Raw genomic sequence first — 12,925 nt, 5'->3', positions numbered from 1 at the left:
GGGGAGAAGCCATGACCCTAATGCTAGAGGGGGGAGAAAAGGGACTCTGAAAAAGATTCTGGCTATATCATGTCCCACTTACTTGTGGAGGACCAACCTCTGAATGCTACTTTCACACTGATCTTTATTACATTTATCATGCCAACTCTCATATCGTTTGGATAATTTATAAATGGTGCTGACATGCAGTTCTCTAGTAACACGTTGGCTTTTTTCATTTCAGCATTGCCACACTTCTGTAGACTTAAGCCATCGCTCCCAAAATAAGGAGGAGTGTGATTTGTAAGTACCGGAACTATTCCAGCTCCTTGAATGATAGCATGTTTATTGCTCTGAGTTAGAATCTGAACATGGAGACGTACTATATCCCATTCTGAAGTACTTTCTACAATCAACTCTCTTGTACCAGTAATCGCATGTAAAACGGGGAAACTATGGATATTGGAGTCATCGGCTATTAAACTGCACCTCTGTATCAATACTCAAATTCCTTACGCTGTGAGATAGGCTTATCAGTCCTGCAGTACATTTGATATTGCCTTGCCTTTTTTGACGACGGAAAGCGGTAGGGCAACGGAAGAAGTTTTCTGCTTTAAAAGGAAAAGAAATAACCACCATGGCTGACCTGCTTGTTTTGATGAAACACACTTTGTATTTCAGTCAAATGCCTGCGTTCGGGTTTTGGGGGTGGGGTGTCCCTCAGCTCTCTGGTGGTGGGATGGAAGCACCGACCGAGACCTTGCCTAACCTAGTGACAGTGCGCATGGGCTTCAGCAAGGTGCTTGAAAGGGATTTTTGAAAAAAGCAGCCGACTGCTGTGTGAGTAATTGGAAAATCTGTTGCTACCAGAAGCTGCTGGCGCTACGGGGCTGCGAGGAGGCTGAGGGGCGGAGGGGCTGCGCGGCCTAACCCTCCCCTGCCCTTGAGACGGCCGTGGCCGGTTTGTCTGCTGGGTCAGGTGCTGGCGTGGCCGGCGCCTGTGCTGTAACTTAACAGACCATTTCTGCCCCTCGCCCCGAGGCTCTCTCGCAGCGGCACCCGTGTGTCGAGGGTCACTTCGGCGCTGCCGGGAGCGGCGAGGCTCGGGAAGGCAGCAGGTTTCTGGCTGCCCGCCTTGAGGTCTTTCCCAAACCTGGGCTTGCCCGCAGCCCGCCTTCGGGCAAGGGCCCGGCGCCCTTCGCGCGCAGGCAGCGCCCAGCGGGGCCGCGGTCGGCGCTGGGGCCGCGCTGCCTCACGCCTCGCACCGCGGGCGCGCGGGCAGCGCCGGGCAGGGGCCGGGGGCTGCGCCGGCCCCGCGTGCTGCTCGCAGCAGCGGAAAAACACACGGAGAGCGGCCGGCGGCGCGGGCGCGCCTCCCGCCCGCCCTGCGGGGTCCGGCGGGGCGGGGAGCAGCGGGGGGCCGGGGCCGGGCGCCTGCCCGCGCCCCGCCGCGCGGCCCCGGGTTTCATCACGGGCGGGCGGCGCCCCGCCTCTCCCGCCGGCCCATAAAGGTCCGGGGCGGCGCGGCCGGCACCACACCGTTCTTGCCGGCTGCCTCTTCCTCCCTCTCCTCCTCCTTCTTCTCTTCCCCTGGGGACGCGAGGGCGATGGACGCCGGCTGCCTGCGGGCCCGCAGCCTGCTGCTCTTCCTCGGTGAGTGCGGCCGCCGTGCCCGCCGCGGCGGGGGCCCTGGCCCTGCGCTGTGCCCCGCTCCGGCGGGCGAGCAGCTCCCCTCCGCCCCGGGCGGGGACCGAGCGCTGAGTCGCGGGGCTGGGGCGTTCTCTCGCTGCCGGAAAAATCTCTGGTGAAACGTAAAGCTCAGCTTGCCTTCACGTGAAGCCGACGCGGTTCTTGTCTGAGATGAAGTCATGGGCAGGGATGGGCGTACCTGGGTGGCTGTACGAGCGCAGCACGCAGGTCTTGCTCTGTGGCGTGCTGTTATGGGATCTTTTGTCGCTGTGCAATGCCCAGGTGTGCCCTGTGACGATGTGGAGGCGAATTTTCATTCCCCGTATCCCCAACTCTGCTCGCAGCACGGTGTACTCCAGGTAGAGAATCCTAGAATCACAGAATCGGTTAGGTTGGAAAGGACCTTTTGACGTGGTCAAGTCCAGCCGTAAACATAGCACTGCCAAGTCCACCGCTAAAGCACGTCCTTGAAAAAAGGCGATGCGATCTGTGCGCTTTTACCTCATCCTGTCTTGTTTGTAGTTTGGTCCCGCTGCCTTCAGCCAGGCCAGGCTCTGGGTGAGCTCAGCAGGCGGATCCCCACGGTAGCAGAGACTTGCTTGTGGTAACAAAATAGGTTGTGGTCTCCCTCTGCTCGACACTTCGCCGTCTCCTCACTGGGAGCCTGTTACTTTATTGCATGACTGAAGTTACCTGAAAATTCAAAGTGAACACGTTTCTCCATAGAGCGTAGAGAGTCCTGGAGCCTGGGCGCGCTGTGAAGCAACAGGTGATCGTTGCGCATGCCTGCGCTCGGCGCTGGCCGAGACAGGCAGTGACTGCCGACAGCTGACCCCATGAGGTGACTCGATCTGTGTGGGCAGCAAATGTTTGAGGCAGGACCGAGACCTGGCGCACTCGCTCGCTGCCTTAATGACCAAGCGTGTTCTCACACTCGTGTTCCTGGGCTCAGGGTGGCGGTCGATGGGAAGCTCGGTTCCCGAGACTTCCCTTCTGGGCAGGTGTTCCCTCATTTGCTAAGCTCGCTGCGGCATGAGTTTCAGTCTTTCATCTTGGCCAGGTACTTCTGTAATAGCTTCTGGATCAGCTGCTGCACAGCATCTTACTCGCCAGGACAGCGGGAGAAACATCTTGTAGTCTGTGACTCAGCCATGCTTTTCACAAAGCTGGCACTGGAAGGAACTGGTGTGGCTTCATGGATTTGTATATGGATTTAGTTATTTCCGGGGCAGGCACAAAATCTAGTAGTAAGGGATAGATTAGTCGTAGATAGATGGCTTCATAACGAGTGCTATGAGCACTTTACTGCCTTTCCCTCCCAGGTCAGTAGTGCAAGCAGAGCCCGGTGCTGCTGGCAGAGGCTGGGAGGACTGTCTGTAGTTGGCGTTACGCCACACTCTAAAAGGCTCCCTGCTGAACCGCTGAAGGCTACCTGGAGCGCCAGGCATTGTCAGCTTCGTATCCTGGCTGTTGTGGGCTTGGCGACTGCACAGCAGGAAGGCAGTGGTGGGAGAGAGCCGTCACTCACCACTGAGGAGCCACGGTGCTGTGCCAGCCACGTGGTGATGTGGCGGTGATGGAGACAAGCCCAGGCCCTGCCTTTTCCCTGACTTACTGCCGGAGCCTTGGCACTGGTCTCCTTGCAGTCGTCGTAATGCCCACTCAACGGGGAAATCAGGTCTTGGATCTCCAGGCGCACAGGGCGGTTTCAGGAGCTGCTGACCTTACGTCTTCCTGCGTGATGTTTGTCTGGCCGACAAGAAGCAGGCTGGACGTGAAGGTCACTCGGTCTGGACATACAGAAAATGTCAGTGGCTGATGTGTCTGGCTGGAAGCTGTAAGGGATTTCTGGTGCTTTTGTGGTAATAGGGACCTCTGCCCCCACACATGTGGTGGAAAGCAAACACAGGGGTAGCGTGTGAATAAGATCGCTGGCGTGTAGGTCTGCACTGGGGTGGAAGCAGTACTGAGATGACTGGGTGCACATAATAGGCAGCTATCTGCATTATCTCTGCTTAAGGGTAAGTCCTGACACAATGTTGAAGGTGATTACGTGAGCCGGTAGCAATTTTGGAGCGACAGTCTTCACATACAGGCTAGTGTTTCCAGGGCTGCCTTAGAGCTGCTCTGGTCTGGCGCTGGGCTTCCATGACTCGTGAGTCGGCAGTTCTGAAGTCATGGGTACAAAACCTGAGATGGGGAAACCTGGTCATTACTTCCCAGAAACGTGTATAGATGCTTCTGTCCCATTGCCCTACAGGTAATTTATCTGAGCCGCTCTCTCTCGGTACCATCACATGGGATGCCCCCATTTAGACAGTAGGCCAATGATACACGGGCCGCAGGGGGCTGAGTGGTGAGAAAGGGCTGACAGCGTCTCTCTTCATCTGGATGGGAAGAGCAACCTCTTATACGCCTCATCTCAGGAAGAGGAGTATTGGGCACCTGCCTTGATGGACATGGTCAGGCACCAGGTACATCCTACCCGAAACAGCGAGAAGCCGCCAGGTGATGTATCCTGAGCACAAGGATGGGGAAGTGTGCTCTGTCTGAGGTGGTTAAAATAATCTCAAATGACCACTTCCCTTTTCCCAGGAAACATGCACAGCCTACGTGGATAATCTGAACTCTAGAGATGCTGTGGTTGATGTGAGCGAGGGGTATAGCTGCACAGCCAAATCTTGAGTAAGAGTAAGCTGTTGGCAAGGCTTTCCTGGCTAACGCTACATTTCTGTGATCCTCATCTAAAACACAACCACCCACCTAGCCTTTATTGCCAGAGGCACTTGCTTTGTCTGAGATGGCCTGCAAACTTCTGTGGCTAGCTACGAAGGTTAGCAGCGGAGAGATACGGAAGGTGATGCGCTATCGTTAAGTGGTGGTAGTAGCGGTGCTCACAAAGCCAGTAGGACAGACTGCCTAACTTCCATGTTTCTGGGTAGCCTACACAAAGAAGGTCTTAGACAGTCAGACACACTCTGGGTGTCCAAAATCAGGTGACCGGAGTTAAAAGGGCCCGAGATCCTCCAGGTGTGTGTCACCTGGACACCTCTGTGCTTGGCATGGCTTCGGAATCACAACCCACATGGAAAGTGTAGGCGCTGCCTCTGCGGCAGAGAGACCACAGAGACGCCAAATGCAAAGTAGCATCGTGGGGTCTCCTTCAGATGAACTAGTACAAGACTGGTGATCTCATGACAGGCAAAGCCAACTCAAATGACAGTTGACCTCTCAGAAACCTGACAATTCCCATTTAAACCGGGTGTAAGTCTTGGAAAGAGGCTAGTTGTCGGTTGCCTGTATCCTGTATGCGCATCCCTCATCCTTAGCAGTCATCCTGTAACTGGCAACTATAGCTAGCTTTCAGTGGATGAACTGGTAGTTAGCCTTCATGTGTCGTCTCTGATGAAGGCTGCAGGAAGCGAAGGCAGCCGGTCTCTGTCCCGCATTTTCTTTCATCCTTCCTGGAAGGATCGATGAACAGCAGCACTATTCCTGTCCTGGGAAGAGCCACTGCCGTCCACCTTAACCTTACGGGAATAACTGCGGTACCTGACGGTATTGCGCGTGCATGCTAGCAGTGTAAGCAATAAGTGTAGCACTCGCATTCCTGTGAGGCAGACATGAATATCCACCACTTCACTGCTGTTATCTTGTCCTCTAGAGTATTTGCTTAGTGAACAGCGAAGGGCTAAAAATACAACTACCTTTCCCAGGACCTATGTTTGGTATACGTCATCTAATAATTATTCTGGGAAAGGCTCTCTTTTGCTATTGTGGTGTGTGGATCCCTTATCCTCCCGCAGGATCCCCCTCCCTTTGATGTCACAGGAGAAATATGTGCATGGGGGCAAGGGCAAAATATAACAGTGCAGAGCAGGAAGAACTTTGCTCAAATGCAGAAAATAACTGTGGGGTGTTAGCAAATATCCGCGCCTGCTCTCCGGCCTTTCCGGCCTGTGTGTCTGCAGTCAGGCAGAGGAGGCTATCGGTGTTGCACATGGCTGGAGTAGGGCGAGCCATAGTTCGGTGTTGTAGGAGGAGGTTATTTTTAATCTGTCATTCACAGGTGTTTTGGCCTTTCCTCTAGCTAGAAAGCGACGCCTCTCTTTGGAGCAAAGAGAAGAGCTGACCAGTCTCTTCAATGTACCTAGGTTTGAGTTTCTCAAATGCAAAAGGCGGGTTCTGGTAACTGTCAAACTGGGAACTCTAGATTAGAAAGCAACTGCTCACATTATGCTTAGATCAAGGAAGTATGCAAGCTGAAACAGAAATATGTAGGCTAAAAGAGATTGTCAGCTGGCTTAATCTAGCTACTTAACCAAGTGTGATTTGAAGCGGATATTTTAGGTACCTCTAGCATATTTTGCCTTGACTTAATAGTCATTACTGTCATAGGGCCCTCAGACCAAATCTTGCTGTAGCACATCTCCCCGAGATGATGGCAGCAGTCCGTGGGGAACAGGAGGGAGCCTCGGGTCACTACCTCTCGCTAGTCTCAGGATTTCAGCATCCCTTCTTGCAGTAACATGGCGTTACTTAGCGGGACAGAGCTGTCCTGTGCCACAACTGCTCCCTGCCCAGGGAGCTGATTAGTCCTCGCAGCACTCGTGAAATGTCCGTGTCGCTCCTGGGAAGAAGGACTGACTCGGTAAATCTTCTTTTCCCAGCATCATTTGGGATACGAGGTCCCTGGCTGAAGCTCAAAGACTTCTAGCAGTAACTGAGCTGCCACCGTCTGTCAGCTGATGGCCCCATCCATCCAACACTTTAACTTTCTGACATGGCGACTCAACTTTGCCTTACAGAAGTGTTAAACTGCTTCTGCTGATGAAAGCTATGGTGACCACAGTGCTGTTTAAAAAAAAAAAAAAAATCCCACCCTGAAAGTAAACTTGCTGGTCCTACCCCATTGGAGCGAAAGGCAGGTCCTGCTGAGTCATGCTAAGAGGCGCAGATGTCTCCAGCTGAGTCTCCTGTTCAAATGCAGATGCCAGCATCACTGGTCTGTTACCGTGGCTCTCCCTCTGGTGGACCTAGTCTTTGTCCTTTCTTCTAAAGCTTGGTGGAAACCTGGCTTGCTAGCTTCTCCAGGAATGCAGTGGAGAGGGAGGTCGGGAGAAGGAATGGTGTTTTTAAAGAAACACAGACACATGCACACAAAACCCCCCTGCCCCTCCACGATGGGTGTTCCTGCTGTTCTTGTATTCTAGCTGGAATAAAGTTTAAAGGAAGTCTACTAGTCACCCAGAAATAGATGAGCTGCAGGAAATTCATAAATCACTACTAGATTTAACACCGAGATGTAATGAAACTTTCTAATAACCGGCGTTGAATTAGAGTGATCAAGAAATTACGAAGGCACACTCCCTCCATTAGACATGCCTGACCTGACAAGTTAATGGAGGCAAACAGCCCAAAGACACAAATTACAGACTTCTCTGGAATGGGGCTGATGACTAAGCAGTTCGTGAGCAGGTTAGTTTGTGTCCACAGCAGGAGCATTGGCCAAGGGGATTTCATGGCCGGCTGGGGCAAACATTAGCTGTTCCTCATGGGCTAGCCATGGAAGCTACAAGTACGTGTGTTGGCCTTCAAATCCTGCTTGGAAATGTTCATTTAACTAACAGAATACCTGAAAGCTGTGCCTGTGCAGCGCTATACGGCCCTAAAGACTCTATAAGCTGACTCTCTGAGAGAAGGGAAGGAGGGCCCGTGCACCCCAAGGAAACGCAGCGGCCGCTCTGATAGCCAAACTGCTCAACCTGCATGGTGCAGTCTCCTATTATGCCTGGTACCCACTTCAAACCTACTGAGCTGCGGTTTTCTTTAGCGTGGATGGTGGTGGAAGGACAGAAATGTACCCATTTTCTTCTGGGGTTCTGCCGAAATAAGTAACACTGGCCCAGGATCGGTGAAGTGGTCAGTAACCTCTCCAACCCAGTGACCAGCTGAAGAGCATTTGGTATCCCATGTTAGCTGGCGTTGTGAGCGGACTTTTAGCTGGAAAGCTCCAGCGGACGAGCGGTATTAGTGCAGGAACTGTCTGGCCTTTCAGGCTGGCTCGGCAAGTAGAGGGCTAAGGAAGCTCTTTGCTGATAAAGAGCAGCTTTTGTGTTAAGGCTCCCTCGAGCAGTATGTGGTCTCTGAAGCCAGTGGTGGGGTGCTGAGCCTGCTGCACTGACTTGCTGAGTCTTAGGAAATCCTCTCCCCGTGGACTGCTGTGACTCAAGGACATCTTGATTCTGATCACGGAAAGAGCTCCTCCTGCCATGAAGGCTGGAGTGTCATGTCTAATTGCGGAGCCCTGGCTGTGTCCCTTGCGCAGGTGCCATGCCAGACTAGTCAGAAACCTAACATAATCAGAATTGGCCTAATTTCTGCCTCTCCTCGTGTAATCTCTCCAAGCCTGTTCCTGCCCAGTTTTACCCAGAGTGTGGGTGAGAGTTTCTGTTTGATCTCTGTTCTACATTAAAAGTTAGTATTTCAGAGATGTTTCTTTGGGCTTCCTTATGTAAGACAGGCAGCAGGTCTCTCAGACCTACTTTTTTTCAGCTACAACACTGGGTTTTTCCTGCTGTGATAAAAAGCTTCTGTTTTTCTTGTATTAACTTAATGAGTATAGCAGCTGAAATACTTAAGTATACTTGAAAAGCATCTAGTTTTGACTCTCTCTTTTTTATTCTCTTCTAGGTTACCTATTGCAAGCAGTCCTGGGCACAACAGTGATCCCATTATGTGGGCCTGGTGAAATGGAGAACTGCACAACAGCACTGAGTAAGTCTGCTGCACAGCTCGCTCTCTAAATAACAAGTCTTTGGTTCCCATCTTCCTTGGGCTGGTGGCCTCACTGAGGTGCCCTAGGAAACCATTTTTCTGTTGAGCAACGTTGCCAACGTCTTGCAAAGTGCTCAGCGGTGTTGAACAAGAACCATTTTTTCAGCCTGCATTTCTTTTAATATTGCTTCTTCAGCAGAAGAGCTATGTCTGAAATGAGGACTCTGCTGTAAAAGCAGAAATAGCTTATGTGGAAGTTGCAGGGGAAAAGTCAGTAGAACTGGCCTGGGAAAATCCTCTCCCTGTTCAGAAGTCTTGCCTGCTTTAAATGCCTACTGCGCTGGAGGTCTCTTGGGGAGGTCTTTTGGTAGCCAGACTGTTAGTCGTACTTGTAAAGTCGGTACATTGTTTGGGGAATGGAAAGGGAAAATAAAGCTGATGAGATGCTAACAAAATCTCCCTGCAGTCCAGACAGAGAACAGTCCACGTGTGGCTCAAGTTGGCATAACGAGATGCAAGCCGGAAATGAAGGACTACTGCTTCCACGGACAGTGCGTGTACATAGTGGACTTGGATGAGCACTACTGCAGGTATGGACAGCGCACAACGCGTCCTGCGGACCTCCCTGAGGTGGGCTTTGGGATGAGCCGTATGTGGCCTTTGATCTCGCTCCTGTTGACACTTAGCCGGAACACCAGTCTGGCAGGGTATTTAAATCCTCACACAAACTTAAAGAGGAGCAGTAGATCTATAACAACACCTCAGCTGCGTTTAAGCAAGTCTTAAGCACTTGTGCTGGCTCCAGTGAAACCAGGGTGAGAGTCTTAGACACCTGACATGAGTCACCAACCCAACTTACGTTCAGGATTCTCATTCTGATGTGTTTTCCTGTTCATCTGTATTTCAAGTAGGGTGAGAGACAGACCTCGGGAAAAGCAGCAAGGTCTCTCCTTTGATTCAGCCTACAAAATAAAGACCCCCATAGGCATTTTTAAGGGTATTCCTCGTTTACTTGAAGAATTTGCAACCATTCCTAGGACCACGTGGGCCTGAGTTACATCAGTTCAAATTGCTTGTCCCTGAGGAAACAGCAGGCCAGCAGTATAGCATGGTTTGTGGACTGCTAAACTGCAACCCCACGGCAATGGCTCTAACTCTGCATCTGTTATCCTCAGGTGTGACGTAGGCTTCTCTGGTGTCCGATGTGTGCACTCGGAACTTGTCAGACAGCCCCTCAGTAAGGAGTATGTGGCACTGACAGTTATCGTAGTTCTGCTTTTCCTCACCGCCATCTCCATTGCAACCTACTACATCTGCAGAAGGTAAGAAAGACTTTCTTCGTGTCTCAGAAAGGCGAGTCAGCTGTACGTGTAGTAAGATGTCCGCTGCGTACCTCCGGATAGACTGGGATACCGACACTCACTTGGCTGCACGGGGATGGTTTGAGACACGGACCTGCTAGCCTGCACTTAGCAAAGCGTTCGAAAAAGCAGCTATGCTGCCTGCGTAGCGTAACCCAAATTGCAGGCTAGGCAACAGTACCCTCAGATGCCATTTAACCCCGACGGAGGACTGTATAGGTTAGTTGACGTCTGTCTTAGAGGATGTGTTGAGGTAAAGGAGAGAGCAGACAGGGAATGGGAAAATCCTAGCTCCTTCTCTTGGTAGTGCCATTTTCCCAGTCATCAGAACGGGAGAGCAACTGGATTAATACTAGCTCATTTGTTTAGCTGCCCTGTTATTGTGGTGAATGTGTTACCATGAGCGTTGCCTTACCAGCTTTACCATGGAGGACAGTAGTCTTCTCCATTAACAGGAGGAATCTCCACGAGCAGCAGGAATCATTCTTCAGGCTAATAACTAATCGTAAGCAGCTGTCAGAGAGCCCAGAAGGTCAACAACCCCCAGAGGGGGACCTCAGCTTCGCAGATTTGATAGCGAGATGGTAACTACTGTAATTCCTCTTCCCTACCTGAAGACTCGATGGCACGTCATCTCAAACTGAAGATGGCCTAGTTGGTTAGGTTACTCAGAGCTATTGCAGGGAAGGATCCAGCAGGATTTCTCAAAGACAAACCTAGTACCAGCAGCAAGACTTTAATGCAGATACGAAATCTTCAGTGAAGAGTTGAGAAATGAGACTCTGCATGCAAGTTCTGTCAGACCTGGAAGTGAGCACAGAGAGAGCCTAGCTGCTAGAGGTTTAAAACAAACGTGAGGAGGTCATATAGCATTTTATTTTTTTCCTTCCTTCAACCCCCCTGCCCTTCCCTCCCCAAAAAGCTGTTGGGAACAAACGGCTTTCCAGAACTCACGCTTCTCTTCTTTCCTTCCAGGTACCGAAGCAAGAAGAGACAAACGAACGCCAGCGAATACAAGGAAGTTGGTGCCCTGTAGGAGAAACAGTGGCTTCCTACAGTGTTGTGTTTGTCTGGATGGACTCGGCAGCTTCCCATCTATTTAAATGTTATTTTTATTAACAATATTTACAATATTTATATGCTTTGAAAAATTTCAATTATTTGGTGATCCAATCAGTATAGGTCAAGCATTTTATTTTCAGTGTTTTATTTTTTTATTAAATAATATTTCCTAATGAGAAGCCCACGTAAGTGGTTCTGTGGGATAGAGATATATTTTTATAAAAGCTCATCTTCTTACTCTGCAGAGGAATTTTATATTTATTCTTGTGAATATGCTCAAAACAATTGTACTCCTTGAAATAAAAGTTGTAGACAAAGTCAAAATGTCTGTGTGGTGTGATTGAAGTGAAATTTGGCATGGCTTGGCTGAGCGGGATGTTTGAAGCCCCAGCAGTTATTTTTGGAGAGAGAAACCACAGTATAGCTAATAATATGTGTCGATGCACCTTTGTTCCAATGAACGTAGCTATTAGCTGGCGTAATTGGAGGAAGACTTAAAGGAAGAAAGAGCGCAGCTCCTAGTGCAGCCCGTCGAACGTATACTGTGTGACAGCAGCATGGATCTTGGCTCATCCATAGGCTTGGGAAAGTTGTATTTTGGGTTACAGCGGGGAGGCGGCAGCACAGGTTGATCGGTCTGTGCAGCTGAACACAGTAACACGTAGCAGCTCAGAGCATGAGTGCAGCTACAGGAAGAAAACTCTCTCAGAACCGGTACCAGCACTCGAGTCCTCCCCGCAGCGTTTCTGCCTGTGTCTGTGGTACAGCTGGGAGCAGGGGCATGGAAAGTTTTTGAGTTGGGACTTATCGTAGATACCTTGTTGGCCTAAAGTAATGGTAGAACAGCCCGCTGGGTTTACCTGCGCCCTGAGCGTGGCTCCCTGTGAAAAGGAAGGATTCTTGCAGCATCTGAATCATCCTCGTTAATGCCACCACTTCTTACACTTTAAGAAGGCGGGAGAAAAAGCACAACCTTTACGTCATTCCCGGTCTCTGCTAGAGGTCCGCACGAGCTGCATCAGCCTGCGTTGCGTGCTGTTCATGGGCCTGAGACCTGTGATCGCTTGACCTGTGCAACAGGATCTTTGTCAGGCAGACTGGTGGGTCCTGAGACATCACAAAGTGGTATTTCAGAAGGTCTCAGTCAGCCAGAGGTCCTCGTGGAGGAATAAACTGGCTCTTTCTCTCTCTCCTTCAGCTGTCCTGCTGTCTTAGATGTTCTTGAGAATGAAAGGGGGGTTCTTATTCTCAAGAGTGACTTCTTTTGCTTTTCTGCTGCATGTTGTCCAGTAAAAATTTTCAGCTGAGCTTGTAGGTAACAGGGCTTAAATCTGCCTTGCATCATCCTGTAGAGTGAAGCTGTGACCTGCCATGGAAGGGAACCCGTGAGCTCGTCCAGGCAGAGGCCGGTTGTGCCAAGTCATTTCGCCAGCGGCGGGCTTTGGGAACGTAGCTGTCGTTCTCCCGTCGGGAGGACAGAGGGGGCTGTGAATGGGAACTGAGGACGGTCCCTGTAGTTGGGGCTGGGAGGCAAGGTGGGAAAGGCTTGCCCGAGTCCTGTGCCCTGGCCGTGTGGCCTATGCCCCTTTCTTTGGAAAAGATGAGTCTTGAAAGGATAGCTCTCCTTCTTTCACAGCCTGATACTTGCTTCCTGTCTTGGACTTACTTTCCCTGCTATCTTTCCTCTGACAAGCACCAACCACAGCAAAGGTGTGGTCAGGCAGAGCCAGGGTGTGATGAAGTAGCTCTGCCCAGATTCTGCCAGTTGTCATTGCACTTCCCTCCCTAGCAGGGCGTCCATGAGGTGATGAGGAGGGATGTCGACTTAGCAAAACAAAGACGTGATTTGAGCAGACCAACATTACACTTGATAGATCGCTACAGCAGCGCACAGCAGGAGAGCCCAGATGCTCCGGGCTGGCGCACGTGAGCTATGGCGGCAAGGCTATGGCTGGGTATTGAGTTACTTCTGTGCTGCTCAGTCCTCTGCGTTCGCTCCAGGCCTTCTAGCACACGCTGCTCTTAGAGTCTTTCTCTGGCAGATACATCACCAGCTT

The 12,925-nt window shown here is 51.0% G+C and overlaps 1 protein-coding gene across 1 annotated transcript; it reads left to right on the top strand.

Annotated features, from left to right (window-relative positions):
- Positions 1 to 1,151: 1,151 nt before the first annotated feature.
- Positions 1,152 to 10,842, top strand: EREG (epiregulin; the record flags this gene model as incomplete). The annotated part of the gene is made up of 5 exons (XM_081999702.1): positions 1,152 to 1,632; positions 8,362 to 8,445; positions 8,912 to 9,035; positions 9,621 to 9,767; positions 10,782 to 10,842. Exons 1-5 carry the CDS (start codon positions 1,587 to 1,589, stop codon positions 10,840 to 10,842), a joined length of 462 nt encoding a protein of 153 aa, XP_081855828.1. The 5' UTR covers positions 1,152 to 1,586.
- Between the last annotated feature and the right edge of the window lie 2,083 nt (positions 10,843 to 12,925).

Source organism: Phaethon aethereus (assembly GCF_964289735.1).
Source record: "Phaethon aethereus genome assembly, chromosome: 4".
NCBI lineage: Eukaryota > Metazoa > Chordata > Aves > Phaethontiformes > Phaethontidae > Phaethon > Phaethon aethereus.
Note: the sequence above shows the minus strand (reverse complement) of the source record. Positions and strands in the feature narration are given on the sequence as shown.